The following is a 24,903-nucleotide window of genomic DNA, read 5'->3' on the forward strand; positions in this document are numbered from 1 at the left end:
GATGAAACTATGGAAATGTAAAACGTAAGAGATGCCTCTTGCAGAGCCCGCGAAGCATCTGCCAGCACAGCGTGAAATCAAATAAACCAAATCATTTTCATCTGGAAAGTTAGCAATTAAATCTTTATTAGGTCTGCAAAGACTTACCAAAAAAAAAAGGTTAATATAACAAAAAAAAGTCAATTTTGTCATTCTTAAATCATACAAAACCATACTGTATCACACTCTAAACACTGTTACTCTAGCATCTGTTTAACATTCGTGTACTTGTGCCATTTGGGGGTCGCTCAAGGACTTCTGAACCACAGTGCTGCCCCCACACCCGTCTGAATGTGGATGCATACCTGTGAGTGTACACGCACACATCATCTGAAGTTTAAACAATAATTTGGCACAATAGCTTCTCTGCCATCAGTAATTCTGTAAGCAAATGTCCTTGCAGGTTTTCTTGCATGTTTAGTAGATTGTGATCCCTGCTGAAGAGCAAACAGCGGTGCCGGAAATGAAGCACTGAATGATGCATGCACATGAGGAGGAAAGCGTGGAGGGTCAAAAGGGATGGAGTCTTTTTGTCACTGTTGCTGTTGTTTTTATGGTACAGCCACTTTGTACGGGCTTCCTGGCACGTTATCGTCGCCCCATTTAACAATGACGGTGTAACTGCCCTTGTCCTTCACGGTATAGGTGACGTTATAGAGCTTGTTGCCCATGTGCTTGACGTAGACCTCCTCACAGGGAGCATGGGGTCCGTGCACGCCCACCATCAGCATGTTGGTACCTGGATGGAGCGGCAAGAGGGAGATTTAATGATAGTGGTCTACAAAAGCTGGTGGTTGTGCAAGTTTAAATATTCTTTTATTCAGCCAATGAAAAGAAAATGTATGATGTCAGAGAGGTTTCCTAAAATGACAAAGTAACAGAGAAATATTCCTCGTTTCTGCAGTTCATCGTGACCTCTGTGATCACATTGTCTTGTGTTTTTTATACATTTTTATACTCTTTTCAGGAAATTAGACTTTATGTTTCTTGCGTAGCATTAAATATTCGAATATTACACTAAGTTTGCAGCTGTCTGCCGAAGGAAAATGAGCAATTTAACATTTACCAGCCATCTATGATGATGATGTTAACAAATTATTTGGTTGAGCCCGAAATAAGTGAGGGAGGTAGTGTAAAAAAATATAGAGAGCTTTGATTGTATCAGAATTTTAGGTTTTTATGATGATTTATTAATGTATTAATCCCTGACTCTCTTCCACAGTTTGTCTTTTGTCTTTTCTTCCTCCCTTCACTAGCAGCCGGTCACAGCATATGGATGCCCCTCTCTGAGCCTGGTTCTGCCGAAGGTTTCTTCCTGTTAAAAGGCAGTTTTTCCTTCCCACTGTCACCAAGTGCTTGCTCATAGGCAGGTGACCTGATTGTTGGGTTTTCACCTTAAAATATAAAACACCTTGAGGCAACTGTTTTGGGGAATTGAAACTAAATTTGGACTTTTATATTGTGAAATATGTAAATCCAGATCCCACTCATTCACTGCATAAAAAACCTGAGATTACTGAGGTCATAGCAGCTTAAAACTACGTGTTAACATACGGTTACAGTGTGAATCATTTAATAAACCTCACTTTGGTGTCTGTATATACCAGTGCTCAAATCCTGCTTTTTTTCTGTATTCACGCAAAATATGTTCGATCTCTATCGCCTCACCTGCTGTGCTGCAGTCGACAGTAAAATTGTTTTTCTGCCCAACCAAAGCCTTGGACAGCCCTGTTCCACGACAAACCACCTTGCTAGCATCTGACGTCATTTTGGATGAGGTGGTAGAAGAGGAGGAGCTGTAAGCACCACCCACTTTGGATGTTTTGGTAACCGTTTCGACCAAGACGGAGGAGGTCTCGTGGAGGCTGTGTCCCCCAGAAAGCCTCGGGCCTGCGGGAGAGAGAAAAAGAGAAAGAGAAAGAGAAAAAAAAAGTTATCTCCAGCCATCATGGCTTAATCCAGACATTACATAACACACTGGGTATTGACAAAGATATGAGGGAGGAAAAGCTGCTGTTTATAGGGAGAGTTTTTCCTCAACGGAAACATTCAAGGAAGCCCAAATTGGAAAAGATTTTATACCACTTTCAAATAAAGTGAACTTTCAGGGACTCTTGGGAGTTGTTTTCAAACTTGAAAGCATTTTTACGTAACACTAATAAAAAAAAATGGGAATGTTTTTTTTCCGTCAGCCAGTGACAGGAATATATTGCTGCAGTGCAAGAGAAAAACAGCTTTTATCTAAGATGAACACGGAGAAGCACACACGTGGAAGACGTGACATTTTCATTACTTCTGCACTTTTCAGAGATGCACTTATCTCTCAATCGAAGACCTATCATGCAGATATATACTGTCAAGCACACCTGTTATTTTGGCTTTGAAAGGGCTGCCCACTATGTGCTGTGGCCCGCCGTATTTAATGGTGATGAGATAGTTGCCGGGTGCCATGGGTGTATAGGTGATCTTATAGCCTTCAGGACACTCCCGACAGTCCATCTTGACCTTGGACGGCCCGTCGATGTTGACCGACAGAGTGCCGGAGCCTGCGTTACAGGTTTTGACCACAAACTCTGAGGGTACACCTGTGAGAAGAAAGATGCAGATGTTTGAAGGGCTTCCCCCTTGTTGCAATTGTGCAAGAATATTAACAATAGCAGGAGCACATGGTGGTGAATGGCAGTGAAATGCACCTGTGGTTCCCCCTTGCAGTCCAGGGCCATGTGCAGTCACCATGCCAGGGTCTCCAATAAGCCCTGGATCTCCCACTCGCACTTTGAATGGGCTCCCAGGAATGTGGCATCCATTGAACTTGACATCTATGGAGTGAACTCCGTTCTCTCGTGGAATGAAGCGGATTGCACTCTTGTCTAAAAACACAAGAGGAGACATTTCTGCTCTTATGCTCACAGATGACGCGTTGAAATGAAAAAACCTGAGTTATCTCTGTTGTGCAGCCTACTTAATGCTAAAAGCTGAGGGTGGTGCATACCGCTGTCAAGCTCGGTGACATAGCATTCCTCAGAAGAGCCAGAGGGGGTGTGGACTTTGGCATCAACCACACCTCGGGCGCTGTTGCGCTGCACCATGAAAGATGCCTCTTGGTTCACCTTCAAGTCTTTCTCCTGCAAAAGACAGGTAATAATAGGATCACAAAATGTGTGTGTGTGTGTGTGTGTGTGTGTGTGTGTGTGTGTGTGTGTGTGTGTGTGTGTGTGTGTGTGTGTGTGCGTGCGGCCCACACATTTAGGGACACAATGTGTGTGACTCATCATGCCTGAACGAGAATAGATAGAGCATTTGCGTGTGAGAGGCAGAAAAGGTCAAAGACTACAGCGAGGCGTTTAGCGTTTTTTGCCCCACAGATGGACAAGAGGTCCTAGCAGACAGAGATAGCGTGACATTTTAAATGCTGCTGTTGCACTTTACCTGCCTTTTTCATTTTCTAGTGCGAGAAAAAGTGCTCTGAAGTGGCATTTCAGTTAACTAAAAATACATGGTTTTAGCATCGTTGGCAGCTGTTACGGAGACTATGAAAGCAAATAAAACAACATCTGTCTGCCACTGACACCGATATCGTGAGCTGTCAGAGGTATCTTTATCTTCAGCTCATAATTTGCTTTCTTGCTTTCGCTCAGACGGAAACACAATCACAGCAGAGCAACTGAGTGCTCACATAGCACAGCTTGTGATGCCCCACATTACAGAGGGACAGTTAATCCAGCCCTTCATCACTGGCCAGCATCGCAGTATTATATTCATGGGTACTGCTCCAGCGCTGGCATTCAATTACACTTCAAGGGCAAAGTGCTTTTAGAAAGATCTGCAACCAATCGCACATTATGTCACATGCCATCTGCTATTCTACCTTGATATTCTGTGATTGCGTATCTATTTTGTCTGTGATAGCTGCTGAGACAAATAATTAATGTGACTATTGACAGCTGCGTATGTGTGTGTGGAAGTGTGCATATGTGTGCGAGAGCTAACCTGAAGGCTTGTGACAGTGAGCCTGCGGGCCTCGTCTGACAGTGTAGCAATCGGAACGATGAAGGGGCTGTCAGGGATGTGCTCGTTGTTGAACTTGATTGACACCTCGTAGTCACCTGGGGAGGCAGACAGGTTATTTACTTCCACCATCAAATGAAGTGGAGGAGGCTCACAGGAATTACTGAAAAGCTTAGCAGCTCAGAAACAAACACACACACGAGTCGCACTGCTAAAACATGCATGAGGAAAATACCACGGCTGTGTGTGATAGAAGTTCTACCTGGTTCTTTCACTATATAGGAGACACCGCAGGAACCATCTTTTCTGTCCTCAAATGAGATTTCAGCCTTGCTGGGCCCCTCCACGGCAATGGACAGGCCACCAGCACCTGCCTCTCTGGTCCAGATACTAAATTCAGCTAAAGATGATAAAGTAAAGGAGAATGTTAATCTTAAGGAAGAAGAATGTCAAAACACAGTCATTCCCGTTAACAGCATGGCTGTTTACAAACAGGAAACTCACAAGGCGCTCCAGCAACGCCTCTCTCCAGCCCGGGACCGCCTGCGCGGACCTTGTGTGCTCCACCCTCCCCCATGGGACCCACGGTGAACTGGAAGGGGCTACCGGGGACGTGCTGGCCTCTGTACTTGACGTTGACTGTGTGGGGTCCGATTTCCTGAGGGATGAAGCGCACACTGTAGGTGCTGCTGCCTCCATCCACGATGTCGGCGTCCACTGTTTTCCCACTGGGGCTGGTCACCTGAGCTGTCATGGCCTGGGAACCACTCTCAACTGGTAAAACGTCAGATCAGAAACAATCCAGGATATATATAATAGGCATAGAGTACATCGGTGATTTAGCAGGCAGCTAAAGCTGGATTCAGAGCTAGACTCACCCTCAGGTCTGGCAGTGATGCCGGCGAAGCTGCTGAGACTCTCTCTGCCTAGAAAGTCTCCAAAAACATCTCTGAATGGGCTTCCTCTTCCTCCCACCTGAGTGCTCTCCTCCACTCGTACTTCCCTCTTGGTCTCTCCACCGCGGATTTTGCTGATCTCTGTGCGTTCGGTGCGGGTGTAAGTGTGGCTGCTGCGAGTGAATGTCCTCGTTAGCCTCTCCTGAGCTGAAACCATCTGGAACCAGTTTCCTAGAGCAAGGAAGAAGCAGTGAGAGTATAAATGTAAAAATACCGTAGCTTCATTTATTTAAAATCGCTCCCCGTTGTTCCTCTGCTCTCTAACCATTTCTAACTGTGCTCACCTGGGATCTTAAGGTTAAGACCGCATGTGCTTCCCACTGACGCAATGGATGAGGCCTGTCTCTTCCTAGTAATACTCTCCTTGATCCTTCCCTCTCCGGTCACCTTCACTGTGAAAGGACTTCCTGGAAAGAACACGCACACACACATATGCAGATTTAATTCATTTTAAGATAAAAAAAATCCTCTTTTTTTCCCAAAGTAAAAGATTCTAACCTGGGATGTGCTTTTCTGCAAACTTGATGTTAACAGTGTAACTTCCAGGCTCTGTTGGGCAGTAGGTCACCCTGCAAGTCCCATCCTCCACATCTTCACAGTTGATGTCCACTTTGCTCGGACCCTCAATTGACAGTGCCAGACCTCCGTAACCTAGGCAACAGATTTGACTGTTTATTTGCTTCTTTTTTGTAAAACTATGTCTGTGTGTCATGTACCATTTAAAAAGCATACCTGCATTCCTAGTATCCACAAAGAATTCAGCCATTTCAAAAGTGTGTGCCTCCACCAGGCCTTTACCGAAAGCCTTCACCCTGCTGGCCTCACCAATCTCTGACTGGCCAACCATGATTTTGAAAGGACTGTTGGCCACATGCATGCCATTCTTCCTAACGCTCACTTCATGCTCACCAACCTCCTTAGGAGTGAAAGAGATGCCTGTGGGCATAAAAAGAAGGGTCAGAGGAAAGAAATTCAATGCGACCAACCTGGGAAAAAAAGCCTAAATCCGTCAGGTGAATCTTATCAATCTTCTACTCTTCTTAGTCTTTGTGTAACAGGAAAATTAATATCCCACCGAGGTGTCTGTTGGGCAGTCTCTTAAGTAGGCACGGCTCTTCGTTGCCAGATGGGGCTCTGATACTGGCAGTCAGAGAGCTCAGATCAGTTTCTGCGATCTTTAGGGACACATCGGCCGCTGTGCCGACATTCAGCTGGGATGTTCTGGTTATGGAGTCATCCCCTTAATTAAAAAAAGAGATGATTTAGATCTTTGTCGAGCCATAAATGCAAGTAATAGTTTAAAGATTCAATATATACATCTATGTGTATAGTGTATACATATTATAATGTACTTCCTTACCAGTGATCTTGGCAGTAAAGGGACTGCCAGGAATGTGCTTGTTGTCAAATTTGACAATGATATTGTAGTCTCCAGGTGCTGTGGGCAGGTAGGACACAGTGCAGGTGCCGTCTTTGTTGTCCTTGCAGGTGATCTCAGCCTTGGAGGGGCCCTCCACTGCTAGCGACAGACCACCTGAAAGGGACACAAAAAAAAAACTTCCGCTATGTATTTTTTCTTTTCAGTTGTCTCATAAATATCACTAAAAAAAAAGCGTATGTTCTGCTACCTTCTCCTGCATTCTTCGTGACCACTGTGAAAGTGGCAGCCTTGTTGACCATGCCATAACTCAGACCTGGGCCATAAGCAGTCACCACTCCACTGTTCACTGCATCCACAAAGAACTGCAGAGGGCTTCCTAAAGAGTGCATAACCATCAGCAACCAGTGATTAATACTGCATTTTATATTTTTAAATCTGGAGCAAAATTAATCAATAGCACTAAATTCCGATCCATCCATCCAACATGGTGTGCTGCTGACCTGGTATGTGGTTTCCATCATATTTGATGTCCATTTCGTGCAGGCCTTTCTCCGTGGGCTGGTACTTAATAGTGATTGTGCCATCCTTATTGTCAGTGATGTGTGGGCGAGCAGTCTTGCCAGAAGGCATCCGCACTTCACCTGCAGAGGCAAGACGGTTAAATGTCAGTGACCTAAAAAATAAGATATTTTGTGGGCATGTGTGTGCAGACTTTTTGTGTGTGTTTGTCACACCTGTGATTTCGCCTTGCTGTGGTGTGAAGGGGACGAGAAAGTTAACGGGACGGAAGAGAGGATCCACAGTATCCCGGGGAACGACTGGCTCATTTGTGGCCTGTCAAGGAGCAAGAAAAAATGAACTGTTGGTTTCATTCAACTGAATGTCAGTTTAAAAGCACACAGAACTGTGGCAGCTAGCGAATAATCCTTTACTCACCATCACATGGAAGGGGCTTTTAGGGATGTTTTGTCCCCCAAAGCGGATGGTAATTACATATTTCCCAGGTTCAGGTGCTGTATAGTAAATGTCAAAGGTGCCATCGTGGTTTTCCACCACATCCATGTCCACCTCCATCCCCTGTGGGGTCAGAACCTTGCAGGTCACCTTGCCTTTCCCAGCAGCCTTGGCATCCACTGTTATAACTGTATCCTCAGAGGTCTGCAGCTTTTGCAGACTTGCTGTTAAGGACAGAGAGGAAAGAAGGATAAGTGGTAAAATGTGCTGCATTGATTCCTGTAAAGTCTTCCAGCAGTGCAGTGCAGATATAAAAGCAAAGCTTTGGATACTCACACACGCCGTGTCCTCCAATAGAAACTGCGGAAATAAAAAAAGAGCATGATGGTTAAAAAAACATGAACATTAAATTAAAATTGCTGATAATATTGTTATTTATCATAAGTATTTTCCTACCTGTGACGCGACATTTGCTGGCATCTCCTGTGGGCAGAGACTGGATACGGTATGGGGAGTAAGGGATCTCATCTCCTCCATATTTAATGGTGATAGTGTAGGGGCCAGTAGAGTCAGGCACATAGGAGACCGTGTATGTGCCATCCCTGTTGTCCTGGATGGTTGCATTCTTTGGCTTTCCCTCTGGGTCCTGTGACCAGACATTTCATGTTATTTTACATAGTGTCTTATTGTTTAGAAAATACTGTGTAATAGGAAGGAAAACCTACCAGAATCTGCACAGTGAGCAGTCCCTCTCCAGCGTCACGAGCATCAATGGTGAACTCAACAGGCAAGCTAGCGGGCACACCTTTGGTGTCGAGACCAGGGCCACTGGCACGTACTTTACTGGCGTCGTGCCCAGGCTGAGACATTACCTTGAATGGACTGTTGGCGAGGCCAGTAGCAAATATAATTACATTTTCAGTGTGACAAAAAGGTAGAAATGGGACACAAAAATGTGTTTAGCGCTTCTAAATCCAGACACAAAGAGCAGAGATTTAAACAAGACATCAAAACAAATTGCCTGGATTACTCTTATACTCAGACTCTACCTGTGTGGGACTTCCTGGTCAGCATATTTGACTGCTACAGTGTACGGGCCATCCTGGGCTGGAGTGTAGTGAACTGTGTGGGTTCCATCACCGTTATTCTTCACACCAACAGGCTCCACGGTCCCTAGAAATAAAGACATGCCACATAATTACTGCTATTTGTCACTCACTTGGTGCATTAATGACAGTTTTTCTTATTAATAGAGCCCATTCACACCTGTTGGGCCATAGAGTTTGACATCCAGTGGGGCCTGTCCAGCCTTGGTGCAATCCACAGTGAAAGTCTGAGGAACATGGGCTCTCACTCCAGCGCCCAGACCTGGACCTGAGCACTTTACTTTGCTGGGATCCACGGGATCCTTAACTGGCACACGGAACGGACTGCCGGGGATCGGGTGACCTCCGTAGTTAATATTCACATCGTAGTCTCCAGGAGTGAAGGGCACATACTCCACACTGCAGCTGCCATCTTTGTTGTCCTTGCAGGATATTTTTGCCTCTGAGGCTCCTTCGATGGTCAGACCCAAGCCTCCTGTACCAGCACCCCTGTGACAGAAGCAGACAATTTAAAAAATGTTCACACTGGGGTTCTAATATACTCTCTCTCTGTGTTTTATCCACAAAATACAGAAAAAGAAAAACATTTTAAAGAACATGCAAATATTCTTTATATTCTTTTGTCTTATATGTGGTTCAGCAGTACCTGGTCTCCACGGTGAAACAGTTTGGTTTGTTGGTTATTCCTCCCTCCAGACCCGGTCCAAAGGCACGGACCCGGGTTGGATCACATCCCTCCACCACAGACACTCTGAAGGGACTCTTAGGCACCGGCGCGTCATTATACAGCACTTCAATCAGATGCATCCCTACACACAAACGAATACATCACTTACAGGTCTGACGCCAAACCTCTGTGTCTGCTTGTTTTTAACACAAGAATATATATATATATATATATTCTGTTACTGCTTCTTAAATTATGGGCCAGACAAATTCCCTTTTAGGTAGGTAAACATCTGTTTATTTATAAAAGACACTATCAAAAGCGCAGACGCTCGGGTGAATGTACAAGGCGTTACATCTGTTCCCTATTCATTATTCTGTTACAACATTTTTCTGACAGAGCCCTCTCAGTAGGCCTACACACCAGATTCCCAGCCACACTGCTGTGATATTAGAGCATGTCTGGTGGTAGAGAAGTGCTCTGTGATATCTTTGCTTTGTGCTATAGGTCTCTATTAATATCCCCTGTCATTCCCCTGCTGTACTGCTGTGTGCAGGCAGCCTTCAGCACACATACATACCTGGTTAAGAGCTTCTGTGCGCACTATTTATAAAACAGAGCCTGTCTGACTCTCTGCTTCCCTGCTCTCTGCCCCTCACATCATTGCACCACTGCATCATTCTGTATTTATACCCCCCTCTCTCTCTCACTCGCTCTTTCTTTTCCATCTCTTTAGCTTTATTCCCAAATGGCGCCCAATGCAAGCAACTGTTAGCGATTTTTTTCTGTCTGTATGAACTCTTTCACATGCCCTGTCCATGTAAAATCCTCCATTTATCTGCATCGGGTCAAATCTGGACATTTTTCACCACAGTTTATGTATGATCTAACATAATGACTGCTCCTACCATCCTCGAACGCCGTATATTCCACTCTGTAGGTGCCGTCTCCCTTGTCAGTAATGTAGGTGTCTGTATTGGTGCCAGAGGGGTTGATAATGTCAACCTTCACGTGATTTCCTCCAACCTTGTTGAGGGCGCGCGCATCCACAATGAAGTGGGTTGTGACTTCTCTGAGAACACCTAGAGAAGAAAATAGGCCTTCAGGTGCTGAGATATTAGATATCTTTACTAATACTTATTTCTGGGCAGTTGGCATATATGTTAAGGCGGTAACGACCAATAAAACAAACCTTTATGTCTATAATGTAATGCAGTGATTTATTTTGAGGTGATTTTGTCATGTGTACCTCTGGGCTCCACTCCAGGCCCGTAGACGTGAACACCCGTGGTGTCAACAGAGGGCTCGACCTGCAGGACCTTTGGAAAGTGGGGAATCACGTTTCCGCCGTACTTGATCGTGATGGTGTGTGTGCCGTGGAAGGGTGGGATGTATGTGACAGAAAAGGTGCCTTCAGCCGTTTTCTGGATGTGCACTTCCGCCTTAACCCCAGTCTCTGACACAATCTCGATAGTGAGCTCGCCGTCGCCTGCTCTGGTACAGTCCACAGTAAAGGTCGCTGGTTCACCCGCCTTGGCCCTCTCTAGACCGGGCCCACTAGCCGTCACCTTGCTGGGGTCAAAGGCTGGGCGGACTGCAGCTTTGAAGGGAGAGCCTGGAATGTGCTGCTCTGCAAACAGGATGTTGATGGCGTACTCGCCGGGCTCAGTGGGCAGGTATGCGACTGAGCATGTGCCGTCACCGTTGTCTTGGCACTCAATTTTTGCCTCGCAGGGACCTTCCACCGTGAGGCCGAGCCCACCTGCACCAGCTCCTTTTGTGTCAATAGTGAATGGAGCTGGTTTACCCACAACCCCTCCCTTCAGACCTGGGCCGAAGGCTCGCACCTGTGATGCAACAGTCAAGTTAGTTTGCGGGAGATGGTAGAGAAACATGTCTTCATACATAGTGCAGAAATCTATACAATTTTCATGATCTTTTACCTTTGATGGATCAGCAGGCATTACTGCTTCAACCCCAAAAGGGCTTCCCATCACAGGGTTCCCATCATAGCTGACATCAACCTTGTACTGCCCCTCTTCTGGGGGAATATACTTCACACTGTGAACGCCTTTGGCTTTGTCTGATTCCAGCTTGCACGGGATTGGTCGGCCAGAGGGCGAGGTCATCTTCACACCTACGTTGCCCTGCCCACCAGCGTCCTTTGTGTTAACTGTGAACTCCTGATCCTTTCCAACCTCCACTTCTGCATGAAAGAGCACAAGAAATTTACATAAAACATGTAATTATACAGTTAACTGGACTATAGATGTGTGATGGGTTATAACTTACTGGTATCTAATCCCTCCACTTTCACTTTTCCAATATCCATAGCTGGCGACACTGTGATGTGGAAAGGGCTCTTGGGAATGGGATCTCCTCCGTGAGTCACGGATATTGTCATGTTGCCCTAAAAAATAAATAAAAAAATTTAAAAAACACCAGAAGAAGAATGAGTATTTAATAATGCATGGCACTACTGTGAATAATTCCTTTTCTAATCTAACTGGACATCGAGCAGAGGTCCGCTGTACCTGTTGAAGAGCCGTGTACTTGACAGTGTAGGAGTAATCGTGGTTATCGATGATCTCAAAGTCACGAACTGCCTCTCCTGGGCCTGACGCAGAAAAATGCACCTCAGGCTTGGCCTTGCCAGCTCCCTTTGTGTAGATATTGAAGTGGGTTGGAGTGCCCACCTCCACACCTGAAACGCACATACGTCTTGTCAAATTGTTCTATTACTTTGTATCAAAGCTAGAGCATTAAAGCAATGTAACGGAAGTGGTTGCGAATGTAAATACCTATACAGTGTAGATGTCACGAAAGCTCACCTGTCTTGTTGAGGCCAGGCCCTTCTGCTCTCACCTTTCCAGCATCGTGGGAAGGATCCACTTTCACTTTGAACGGACTTACTGGAATTTCCTGGGGAATACAATTACCAAGTAATGAAAATGAAAACTACTGATAATTTTACGGCCCGGCCCCCTCAGCTCAGGCAAAAACTGTTTTCTTACCTGATCTGCAAACAGCACCATGATGGTATATCGGCCTGGACCGGGTGGAGTGTACTTGACAGTGAAGGTGTCATTGTCATTCTTGATGATGTCAAAGTCGATGTCAGCCTCGGCAGGCCCAACCACCCCCGGGGCGCATTTTATTCCAATGCTGATGTCCCCTAACGGTGCATAACAATGAGCACAGTTCACAAAGGTTATTTAAAAGTTGAGCGTGTGAATATATTGAAGCAGTCACTCAACTCCTCTGGCTTTATTTATAAAATACTGTCATCCATTTCAAATAAATTCAGCTTCACAGATTCACTTATTCTTCTCTTTCTGTGCTCTACATTTTTTTTACATTTGCATGGTGCAGCACTAGTTTCTTTAGGGTCGACTAAACTTAGGAGTGTTTTTGTAACCACCCACATCATCTCCTTGTTCAGGCTCACCTTGCCCAGCCTCACTGCAGTCCACAGTGAAATATGTTGGCTCGTTAGCCTTGAGCCCCGTCTTCTCTACTCCGGGCCCATAGACCTTGACTCTGTCTGGATGAGAACCCTCTCCAACCAGCACCTAATGAATTCACAGTGTACTTGAAGCAGATGCAATTGATTGAAGTACAACCACTGCAGTCCTCTTATTTTGTCTATATCTGGTGAAGTATCATCCTATTAAATAGACTTAATTTCGAGAGCGGTATAAAGTCATGTGTGCGCGCGTGTGTGTGTGTGTACATCTACAAGTCTCTTACCCTGAAGGGGCTGCTGGGCACATTGACCTCGCCCCAGGTGATGATGATGGTGTGTTTAATGGGCTTGACAGGAGTGTATACACAGTGAAATGTGCCATCTCCCCTGTCAGTGATCTTGATGTCTATGGTGGAGCCTTCAGCATCCTTAGTGGATACAAAATCTTGTCAGGTCTGGCTTGTACACCCCACATGAATATAAGTGACCCACTCCTATGAATGCAAAACAAGGATTCCAGGCCATACCTGTGCGTAGATCTTGAGTTGACCCTTCCCAGCCATGCGGGCGTCAACAGTGAATTCGGCCGGTTTGTTCACAATGACACCAGTCGGCTTCAGGCCTGGACCATAAGCTTTCACCTTGAAATACATTATTTGGGATGCAGTTGAAGATCTCGGCGATGTGATTTGTACTTTCTCAGTTTATAAGTGATATCAGCTAGAATTACCTTTTCAGGGAAAGCATCATTGGCTGCGGGCAGAATGTGAGCCATGAAGGGGCTGTCCTTGATGTCTTCATCGTCACAAATGACATGGACAGCATAGTCACCGGGCTCGGTGGGCCAGTAGCGTACGTCACAGGAGCCATCGCCCTTATCATCACACTCAATTTTAGCTTGTGATGGGCCTTCAATCGAGAAGCCTGAGAAAAATGAAGCATTCACACGTATAAAGCTCAGATTTAAAGCACTGAAGAATGGTATTACTTTTCTTTCATAAGAGCTTGCATAACCTGCACACATCTTACCCAGCGTTCCAACTTCAGTGCCAATGGCCTCTACCACAAAGTCAGCAGATTTTCCCACCATGCCAGTCTTCAGACCAGGACCCCAGGCCCTCACCTTCTGAAAACCTGCCTCCGCACCCACCTGAACTTCGAAAGGGCTGCGGCACACAAGAAGAAAAAGAAGTATACACAATATTACCTGGCACAAATGTGATCGCGCATTATTAATGAATCGCTGAAGGCAACAATAGGACCCTACCTGCGTGGGATGGGCTGGCCTCCCCAGGTGATGGTGATTGTGTATTTACCAGGTTTAAGGGGGTAATATTCACACTCATACACGCCGTTCCCCACATCTCGCACTTTCACTTGCTCCTCTGCTCCAGCTGAAAAGGAATAATATCAGCTCAGACGCATTTTATGCATTTCGTTTTGTTGTTTAGTGCCGTATCATACGCGTATGTGAATGCAGACAAAGGGCCCAAACAAAGGAAATCATTCTAAAAATGCACGAGGAGGAGTGATGCAGAGAACAGAGCTGTCTGACTCACTTGGTCCTTTGACTGAGACGCTCAGTGCACCGCTGCCGGCTCCCTTGGTGAAAACTTTGAAGTCTGCAACCTCCTTTACTCTCACACCTGTAGGCTGAAGCCCTCTGCCAGTAGCTCTGCAAGCGTTTGGGTTTATGGCTGAAAGGAATAACAACAAGTGTGAGAAAAATATTCAGCAGCAAAAAAAAGCAGAGTAGCCAAGAGCTGATTGCAGCAATGTTAGTAGCAAATTCCAATTGAAGTGTTGAAGTGGGATTCCACAAATGTTGACAGACTGAACCTGTAAATGAGAATGATGCTTTCTGCAGCACAAATTTCAGTGCAGTGCTGCACAAAATATTGACACATTACGGGGCATCAAGGAAGCATCCGGCAACATTTCAGTCAGTCACTCTGAAATGTTGAGGGCAGGCTTTGAATGGAATATTGGCTGAGGCAAATGCAGCCATGATGAAAACAAACATGTCGACAGCACAAGCACAGATATTTTAAGAGAGAGGAGCAAAGACAGGCAGGAAGTGGCTGAAATTCTAACTGGGAAAAACTGCAAACTATGTGTACAACACTGCATTTCCTCTCTCTCTCTCTCTCTCTCTCTCTTTCTCTCTGAACATGACTAAATCACCAAGCTTCAGGACACGGGACGATAGAGCAGGCGACCAAGCATGGCATAAAGCCACGGCACCAAAAACTCAGAGGAAAGCACAGAGGGGCATCTGCAGGGCCTGGCGCACAGGATTGCACTGTGTCAATCTGGCTAGGCAAGAGGCACAAGCTCCTCCAATGAGACAATACTAACTTGGACGGTCAGGTTTTTGGGGAGGAGCCCCCGTCGCACCCTTCGCTCCAGGAGGGGTGCGCACTGACTGAGGAGTTATCGGCAGTGGCGCTCCCTTGGGAGGAGCAACAGTTGGAGCTAGAAATGACAAATAGGAAGGATTATGGACTTTACAGGGTGGCTGTTTCCAGGATAAATAAAGTTGACTGCAGACTGTGATGGATTGATCACCGCGACACTTACAGCACGGTAAGAAATCAGATTTGTGTGACACTAATTTACAACACAGACAGATGGCTCACCCTCTGCGATGTTGACAGTAAAAGGGCTCTTGGGGATCTCCTGGCCTGCGAAGAGCACATGAATCTTGTGAGGGCCCTCCAGAACAGGACGATAGGTGCAACGGAAAACACTGTCCCCTTTGTTTTCCAGGATGAGCTCCACCGTGTCCTTTTTGCCTTGAGGATCGACGATGACCACACTGACATCGCCATTACCAGCACCTACGTTTGCCAGAAAACCATTGATTATTGGAGGACTGTTGTTTTCTATATGATTTCAGTAAGCAGTGGGTGTTTTTTTCATGCTTACCAGCTGTGTAGATGTCAAAGTATGTGGGTTTGTTTGCCACATTGCCTGTGGGCTCCAGACCTGGTCCCCTGGCCTGGACTTTGCTCGGGTCCCCTAAAGCTTTTGCCACATTCACTGTGTACGGGCTCTTGTCAATGTCCTGGCCTGCAAACAACACTTTCACCTAATGTTGAAGGAAAAAACAAGACAAATTGAATACAGAGTCCGTTTTATCCTGTCGTGACCGTGTTTATAGTTAAAACACATAATAAATATTGCCAGTGGGCTCTCACCTTGTGAACTCCCTCAACTTTAGGAACATAGGTGACAGTGTAGGTTCTGTTTTTGTCATTGTTGGGTTTTACTTTTGCCTGAAGAACAAAAAAGTCAAAGTGAGAGACATTTAGTCAAAGATGAGCCAATTTTTTTGTGTTGTTGCAATGGTCACAATGTAATATTCATAAACTGTATATAAAAGCTGGCCATATCTTCAATTTCTGAAAAGTGACACCAATGTGTCTGCCTTCAACCAGCGCTCTTTCTGATTACTAGAGGTGGGAATACCCATACAACCCACGGTACTCAGCATATTGCAGTTATTAGTATTTTGCAATGGATGATTAGGATAACGGTTAAAGCTAAGTGTGTCCAGTGTTTGTTGTGTGCATTCGAGCTGATTCAATGTAAGTTTACTCAGCTCGCATCATCTCAGGATGGTGGTGTATGAGATGAGCCCTCTTGCTCACTGTATTTCCAGGGAACTTAAATGTATTTGATAAAATATCGAGTTTTTTATCGACACAAAGTTGCCAGACAAAATATTTTTCCCTGCCCCTACGACCTACTGTTCTGTCTGCTATGAGTCCATATTCAATTCAGTTCAATTTTATATACACCACAACAGTTTCCTTAAAGTGCTTTATATTGTAAGGTGGAAACCTCAACATTCAGACAACCCTCTATGAGCAAGCCCTTAGCGACACTGGCTGGAGTGAGGGAAGGGAGACGGGACAAGGACAGGACAGGATATGGGTGAAGTCACTGTAGCTACACCCATCTTTTATATACAGTCTATAGTCAGATTAGGCATCTACAGAGTTAGAAAATCTTGCCTTTCCAGAACTGAGAGGCATGACAGGCTTTACACTTCTCCTTGATTAATCACGCTTACTGCCTGCTGCTAATGCTTGTTAGTGATTTCCACGTACGTGTGTATAATACTGGCTGTCGTGTGTTATTCCATTTGACAGTTTCACCTAACTACACCAGGAACATCGTTCCTAATTTGCTTTGGCATGTTGACAGTTGTATACAGACAAGCAGTAGAAAAAATCTCACAGAAGTGACAGAACTTCCACGGAAAACTAAAAATATTTCCCATCTATGTTTTTCTGCTGGGATGCAGCTTTTGTTTTGGTCCATTATGATGAGACGCAGCAGTAGTCATACACAACACCCATTTTTTTGGTTTCAAACCAATGCCCCAGTGTCACCTGGATTAGGTCATTTCTGGGCTGACAAAGTGAGGTCTAAATTTAGCATTAGGGTTAATAATTCAATAATTTGACTGATAATGGCACTAAAGAAAATGTAAACCTACAGTTTGGTACCCTGTACCTTTTTCCTGAGGGCATCATCTCATACTCGTTATGAAGGATGTGATTTTTGTCCTTAGTAATTTTCAGAGCCTGCTTTATCACTGACTCTTCAAATACCTCCTGGAGGGATGATGAAGGGGGCATGCCAACTATCTTTCCAGCCCTTTAATCAAATTTTGAATTTGGGGCTCTGAGCTTGACGAGCTTGCCAAACAACCCTTGGGTATCATGTATGACTCGCCTCCTCTTTGTGTCCCTCTGGATCCTCCACGTAGACCAGGACTTCACCACTGCCAGCTTCCAGAGTTTCCACAGTGAACACAGCTGGTTGCAGTACCTTGTTTCCATGAGGCTCAATGCCTGTGATATAAATATAGAAACACGAGGCATGTTTTTTCTTTCTCATCAGAGCAAACAAATAGGCCCCTCTAGATTACAATTATCCAATTAATATAAAGCATTGAGCTTACATTGCTGTGCAAGGCAGGCAAATGCAGTGAGAGTACAGAAAATAAATTTTTTAATGCAATCGGATAAAATATGAGTTTCTTTCACAAAAGCTTGGGGCAATGCAACACTTACAGACAACCAAATGCAACAAAGTGATGCACCACCAAAAAAGAAGTATTAAAAGGTTTCCCTGAGGGAACACACTTGTGTTACTGCTAAATTATCTATACAGTAACAGTACCTAGCATCACTGTTTTCAAGACTGAGAAGGTGAACATTCATTATTCATGTCATAGTACTTGTACGAACTGTTGTGAGCTGTTCATTCATTCATGTTGGGATGCCCACCTGGTCCATAGGCTTTGGCCTTGTTTGGAAAAAGCTGTCTGGGCTTGAGAGGAGCTCCAGGCTTCAGTTTTGCCTTAGGGAACTGAGACAGGTAGGTCATCACCGAGTGCTCGTCCACATCTGGGTCGACAATTTCCTCGGGGGCAATCACCTGAAGCGTAGAAATCGGCCAGCGTTAAAGCGGTTAGTCACACAAACTGGCTGACCTTTTCTGTGGGAAAAATTTGGTGTTCATTAAAAAACTGTTTTCAATTACAGACGACACGGTTTCGCTTTTAAGCAAAGACCACGATGACAGCTGTGACCATAAAAAGACAGCACGGCTTTATTTATGTCTTAATTAAACATACTGTCTTTTTTGCAACAAGGGTTTTGGGTTACTCTTTATACACATTTGCCTTATTAAGTATAGTGCAGTGGGATTTAATGAGGATTAAAACTTATTTATTCCCTTCACCCCTGCTCCTCTCCACCCCTTTAGCACTTGTTTGCCTGTCTATCACACACTGGCACAAAGCCCTGCGCCACACTGGTTATATTTAACCTCAGGACAGCAGGGTTAAGGATTGTTGCCCTCAATAAGCCAGCAAGGGGGGGATTTATTCTGAGCCAGACCTCTCCCACATCTCCTTAACAACACCACAATGGAATCCAGCCCCCAGCCCTGCAACGCCATGACATACAGCCCCTGGCCAGTGCTAAGCCTCATGGAGAGTAACTAACCCTGTGCCTTAGACAAACAAGTAAACAACGCGCACGGTGCACATTTCAATACGGAGACTGGGTCTTACAGACGGGACTGAAAATATCGCACACTTCACATTGTTATTCTGATGAACGCAGGCATATTTACACCTCAGTTTCAGAGGCTGGCTCGGAAGGTGTTAAGAAATCTCACACCTCCACAAATTCACAAAATGAAACTCCTACACACTCACTTACTAAGAGCTACAATAAACTAAATGGAAATATTAGACCTGAGCTGGGTAATAAATATTTCATGGCATCCTCCAGCATAATCTCCCTGGAAAAAACTTTGGTCTCTTTATAGTTCTGTTGTTTTTCCCCCCACTTCAGTGTTGCCTTCCATGTGTATGAGATCTGTTTGCATTTGCAAATTAGGCTTCGGTTTAATCTGCCAGTAGTTGGTTTGTTCTCTCTGAACCTATGTCCCATGAGTATAGCTAAGTTGCCAATCAGAAAACTGAAGAAACACTCTTGCTTTTCATGTTGCATTGTTTCATGAGATCAGCCCCACCCAGCTGAGCTGCAGTACACTCAAAGGCAGTTTGTTACTGGCGTCTATCATGCATCTTACCTGTGGCACACCCAGCCAGTCATCAGCCTGTTGCATGGCTTCTCTGGCATTCTGCACAGGCTTGTTTGGGTCCCAGTCTGCCCAATCCGGACACAAACCTGACAGGACACAAAAAGGCAATTTAGCTCTGGAATGACTGACGTAGGCGGTGTTAAACTGCACATGGTATAATAGGGCCATTTGGGTTGTCACTACTATCTCTCCAACACCTCTAACTACAACAGCGACTGACCTTACCCGCACTTCTGCTCTACAATCTCTCAGGACTGTTCAAAAGAAACAGCTTCGACAGACGCAGTGGCTAGCCTGCTCTGTGCCGCTAATGCCTAAATTGGATTAGTGTTGGCAATGGAGTGGCCACTCACTCAAAAGGCCCACGCAGGCACACCACAGAATACCATTATCCAATTAGTATGGACAAAGAACTATTGTATTAACAGGGTTGAGTTTACATGTGTCTAAAAGCAAGTTTTTTTCAGCACAACGCAAAATAAACCTTTATAAAAATGTCACGTGAGAGATGTCAGGGAGTTCCTGCCACCATGCTACGCTTGATGCTTTTAAGCCATGCCGTAAAGGCCATTTTAACACCAAAGGAGAAAAGAGCATCTATGCTTTAGTTGTATGAAAACTGGACAGTAACAGAAACTGTAGCTAACTGCATGTCAAACAGGATATCCTGTTGTTCAAGGTCAAGGTAACTAATGAACCAGCTCCTTGTACTTTGGGACGTGAAGTGGAAGCAGAGCCTCTGTGTTTTGGTTTTTCAGAACAGAGCTAGTTTCATCAGCTACCCTGCTGTATTTCGCTGACAGGACCTTGTATGGTCAGTGTTGCAGCACAGTGTTTGAAAGATGCGTCTCCCCAGATCAATGGCTCATGTAAACACAGTTAAACATGGTGTTGTACACTTCTCTTGCTACTCCTCCACCTTTCGCTCTGTAAAGCACAGCTAGAAGTGGGTTCTCTAGTGTTCATTGCTGGACACAGAAGCCTTAACTGGCAGAGATTCACATTGCGGCCTTGTGGTCTTTGGATCTGTGGCTTAGGCACCTCCCTGTGACAGATTATTCTGCATTTTGATGCAGGGCCAAGCATCCCCCTTGACAGAAGAGGAGGAATGATGCCCAAATTTGGGGGTGTTGTGTAGCAGCAAAGCTATAAACACTAAAGCTGGGCCTGGGCCTCAGGGCCTGATACAGTGAGGTTGAAGGCTTCAGTGACTGTGGGACAGCTGGCGGGGACATCCTCCGGTCATCAGCAACCTCTCTGCAACCCCATGACACTACCTGTTCTCCAGAGACAGATTACACTGGCTGACGTCTGAATCTGAAACGAGATGCGTGTTTGTGTGTGTGTGTGTGTGAGTGTTAGACAGAGAAAGAGTAAGAGAAACCAGGCCCCGATTTCTAAATGAGGAGACGAATTCTCCTGAGGAAGTGATAGCGTTTCAAATGGGCACATGCCCGACCTCAAATTCCACTAAGAAAAACTGCCACGCAACAAGCCTGTCAACAGACGCTGTGCATATTCTGACTCAGCGCTTGCACGACCTGACCTGTAGAGTCAGTCGATGCCACTACAAGCTTCTTACCAGGGGCACAGTTGTCAACCAGAGCTCCCAGGGCTTTGCCATCCCGCCAGTCACGGTTGAAATTGTTGATTGGCAGCTGAGGCACCTTGTTCTGTATCCAGCCCAACAAGCGCTGCTTCGGGGTCAGCTTTTTGGCCTCCTCGTCGTCCTCGTCATCCCACATGGGCATGGAGATGGAGTAGTGGAGGATGAGAGTCCAGATAAGACCCAGGATCAGCTTTAGATTCCCATCCACAATGGCTTTGCTATCTGTAGTTGGACAACAGTGACAGCGGAGTTCATGAGGATTTAGAACTTGCTAAAAAAAATCAACACGATAAACTTTCAATCTCTGTTTTCATGCTTATGGGCCATCCTGATAAGATACTAGATAGATTTTAGGATAGTAAGATGTAAGCATAAGTGTAATCTGTCACATAGTGCTCCCCTGGCATTCTGCAGAGTTGACCAGGCTATTTTGGGTAAAAATATAAACAATGATGATTGACTGCTGAGAAGACAAGAATCTAATGCTCTTCCCTGTCCCCCACCACTCACCCCAACCCCCAAGTCCCTTTCTCTCAGACAGCTGTCTGGCTGAGGACCCCTGACAATCTGTCATCCAGTCACAATGGTAGTCTGAAGATAGTGACAGCTGAGGATATGTGGAAACGGATCCCTCTCTGCATAAATACCACTTGGATTTCAATTACCTCCTGAACTTGTTGCGCGAGAGTGCGATAAATCAAATAGATGGAGATTAGATTCATTGACAGTTAGCGTGCGGCTCATTTCCTGAAGTTCATGACGGGAAAGTTTGTCAAATAGCTCCCGATAACATCCACTCTAATTTTCGAACTTCAGCCATTTAAGCCAAATAACCTCCGACGAGAGGCAGGACTTTAATGTGTAATCGACTAATCTCATTTGATACACCCCACTTAATTCACCGAGGCTTTAATAACGAGGCGCCTCTGATGCCAGTTGTTTATCACAAGAGCGTTTTATTGAGACTCTTCTAACTTTTCATAGATCTGCACCCCCCGACCCCCCTCTCCCCCCCCCCCCCCTGTCAGAAGGCAGTGTTTGATGTGTCGCTGTCTGACTGACAGAAGCAGGTGGCACAATGTGGCACAGTGTGGTTTTGATCCCGCTGTGTCCGGCACCAGCGTGGTCAAAGAGACAGCCATCAAATGGCATCTAGTTACACATGGTGACACATGAGCATCTAAGCCCGAGGTGATTTGTTTTTTTATGTTATTTTATATTTTTCTTTGTGTCTCTGGGTCACTGTAATGAGGCTGAGACATTATCTCGAGACGGCTGCAGTAACCCCATAGCACTGCATGAAGGGAGATGGTGCTAGGAAGCAAAATGCCAGGGCTGTTATTATCACGCCCTGTTTCTGTCAAAGCAGTCTGACCTAAAGTGTGTCTGTACAGCTGCGACAACTGTGCCAGACACACACAACCATATTAACTCCTAGACACAATATTCAGGACATGTACTCTGCTAGACTTTGAGGTAATGCCTGTGATTGCGGCCTGTTCTTCCCTGTGATGAACAGAACTCCTGTGATTTGAGAGATGAGTGTTTTCCCCCGGTGTCATCGCGCACACCCGTAGTGCTCTTTCATTTGGACACGCTGTGGCCTTCACAGTCCAACGGCCAAAGCTTCAGATATGCCAGGAATTTCACTCAAGTGTGTGGCAAGGATCATTAGACACCAGAGCACAGAAATGCAATAAATACTCTCATTTATAAAACACAGGGTTGTCTACTGTCAGTATGGTGAAGCCATATGTCATCTTAGTTTTCATTTAGACCTAAAATTCTCCTCCCTGTTTGTTAAATATCTTTAAGAGGTGGTTTTCTGTTCACTCTGCTGGAGAAAAGTCTTTCTATTATGACCCTGTCGACGTGACAAAAACATCCACAAATCCACAACAATTTATTGTACCTTCAGCTCTCTGCAGCACTGTCTGATCCTCAAATCCCACCACAGTTAATCCTCACCTCACATACGTTGCTGATGGCTCTGGATAGAAATTGGCTATCAGTAGAGAGCCTCTGTGAGTTCTTTCTGAACCTTGACCTGACGGAGACAGCTGCCTGTGTGTCCGTGTGTGTAGCTGCTGTCCGCATGTATGAAGTGTGTCATTCTCATTAGCGCAGTCCTACTGAATTTCCAGCCCGTAATTTACCACACTGCTGCAGTGCGAGTAAGCAAAAGTAACAGTGTTGAGGCGCCGGGTTTTGGCCCAGGCACAAGTTAATGACCTCAGTGGCACCTCCACAATAATTTTCCAGTGAGCTGGTGACCTCTCTCAGCACTGCCTTCAAGGGGCCTGCAAAAGCCATGTTATTGCTGACTGACACCTGGCCTGATAACATACCAAAATAGAGTGTGTTTGCCATGGTCCTCTGTATGTTTTAGGATCTAGGCGACATAAATTTCTTTTTCATAACTTGTTCCTAAGTAATAGTGGCCTGTTAGGGTTTTAGGACAACAGTGAACTTTCCAAACAGCTAATAGAGCCCAAGGCTGGCTTACCTATTGAGACCAGTTTGATATGCTCTCTGTCCAGGAACTCTAGTGCCACAGAAACATTTTCCAGTTTCATCTGACGGAAGTTGGGTCTGTTGTGGTGCTTTCTGTACATTTTCTTCTGGCTCAAAACTTCCAAGAGCGAAATGAGCTTCAGCCCATCACTAAAATCCTTCTGCAAGTCGGTGACGGTCTTGTTAACGCACTTGAGGTGCTCGTTGCACCACCTGGTGAAGGTGTTCTGCTGGATCTTCTTCCACGGCGCGTCCTCGGCCAAGTCCTTCTCCGTGGCGGGCATCTCGTCCTCCTCCTCTTCCCCGAAATCAGTGGCCTGGTAGTACTGCGGGGGCAGCTGGTCGTCGCCGTAGTTGGTGCTCATCATGATGGCTTTTTCCGCGTCCACTTTTATACCTCGGTGACACTTGTGTGTTGAATTGTGCGCAAAAAAAGAAAAAAAACTTTAGCGGCTCGGTGGCAAGCGCGCTCTCGCGGAGGAAAGTTCAAACTCGGATGAGTTACACACAAAAAAAAGCAGCTTAGAGATTTTTCGGATGTACGTGCGAAGAAGCCTCTGGTGTCAGTGATGGATTAAATGATCCGAATCACAACGTGCAAGACAGCTGGTCGTCTGTTTTGTTTTTTAATTGGCACCCTCCTGATAAGTCGTCCCTTTTAATATGGCCCACGGGGGGAAAGAATGTCGCTTTTTCAAGTTTCGTGGCAGGTGAGCTGGAACAGCACCGTTAAGAGTTCCCTCTGTTTTAACTTGAAAGTCGGGTGAGGAGAGAGATGGGTTTATAAAGGACCCCCCGGGCCACGTCACCCAGCGTCTGTGATCATAGTCTATTTGCTAATCCACGCGGATAACGGGAGTCGGTTTACGGGGAAGATGGGCCAGTGATTGGTCAGACATTAGGCAGCGCAACAGTTGTGGCATGCTGCTTATTTTTAGGCGCTCCTATTTGGGCTGTTGAGGGGGGGACGGCTGGGGCTTGCCGATTGTTGTGAATGTGTTATGCAGCTCGGGGTCCAAGTGGCTGAACCACTGAACTAAGAAAAGAAAATGAAACGTGCCCTGAGTGTCTCAATGGCTCTTTTTTTTTCTAAGAAATACAGAAAAGTAGGGCTTTACATCCTGAAAGTCCCTCATTGTGGCCTGGGACAAAACATCTTAAAGGATGAGGTCACAGAGGTGAAGATGAAGTCGCTGCATTACGTGGGGTTGACTGCTATCTGCCACCACTGAGTGAAATACATCTGTGTGCAGGCAAGCAAAGCTCAGAAAAGCTCGTGAGATGATGGTTTTGAGTTATTGTCTCTCTCAGCTTTCAAATTTCAAATTTTAAAAGCCAACCCCTTTGTGGGTCAAGGTTATCCAGGCTACATGAGTAGAGTTTCATCTCCAGCTCTGATCAGTGACAGCACGATATCAGCACCTGATGAACAGTGTGTTTGTGAGAGAGAGAGTGGGAGTGTGTGTGTGGACAGCATCAGCTCACTGAAAAATTGATTATCTGTATTCTAAATGAGTAGGTCAGAATAAACACCAGGCTTGCAGCGGCTTCAAGGATTGTGGTGGTGCTG

General features: G+C 45.5%; 1 protein-coding gene across 1 annotated transcript; it reads right to left on the reverse strand.

Annotated features, from left to right (window-relative positions):
- Positions 1 to 104: 104 nt before the first annotated feature.
- On the reverse strand, positions 105 to 24,097 carry LOC147324915 (filamin-C-like). Its single transcript, XM_086299085.1, has 46 exons — positions 23,326 to 24,097; positions 20,793 to 21,041; positions 19,199 to 19,296; positions 17,881 to 18,031; positions 17,324 to 17,442; positions 15,778 to 15,855; positions 15,506 to 15,668; positions 15,217 to 15,417; positions 14,137 to 14,274; positions 13,845 to 13,971; positions 13,607 to 13,743; positions 13,308 to 13,501; positions 13,105 to 13,218; positions 12,862 to 13,005; positions 12,560 to 12,683; positions 12,126 to 12,286; positions 11,943 to 12,033; positions 11,646 to 11,815; positions 11,404 to 11,521; positions 11,055 to 11,317; positions 10,361 to 10,958; positions 10,020 to 10,193; positions 9,091 to 9,253; positions 8,605 to 8,933; positions 8,388 to 8,511; positions 8,064 to 8,220; positions 7,795 to 7,984; positions 7,675 to 7,698; positions 7,321 to 7,562; positions 7,119 to 7,218; positions 6,885 to 7,025; positions 6,632 to 6,760; positions 6,364 to 6,537; positions 6,079 to 6,243; positions 5,736 to 5,939; positions 5,502 to 5,654; positions 5,288 to 5,410; positions 4,926 to 5,174; positions 4,552 to 4,821; positions 4,310 to 4,447; positions 4,030 to 4,145; positions 3,032 to 3,164; positions 2,733 to 2,909; positions 2,406 to 2,624; positions 1,708 to 1,929; positions 105 to 778 (listed from the first exon to the last, which is right to left on the reverse strand). The coding sequence occupies exons 1-46, from the start codon at positions 23,699 to 23,701 to the stop codon at positions 591 to 593; spliced, it is 8,118 nt and encodes a 2,705-aa protein (XP_086155211.1). The 5' UTR covers positions 23,702 to 24,097; the 3' UTR covers positions 105 to 590.
- Positions 24,098 to 24,903: the final 806 nt, after the last annotated feature.

This window comes from Aulonocara sp. 'chitande type north' Nkhata Bay, linkage group LG7 (assembly GCF_057382095.1).
Source record: "Aulonocara sp. 'chitande type north' Nkhata Bay isolate Kocher_YH1m ecotype deep benthic linkage group LG7, A_spYH_male_GT1.1, whole genome shotgun sequence".
Taxonomy (NCBI): domain Eukaryota; kingdom Metazoa; phylum Chordata; class Actinopteri; order Cichliformes; family Cichlidae; genus Aulonocara; species Aulonocara sp. 'chitande type north' Nkhata Bay.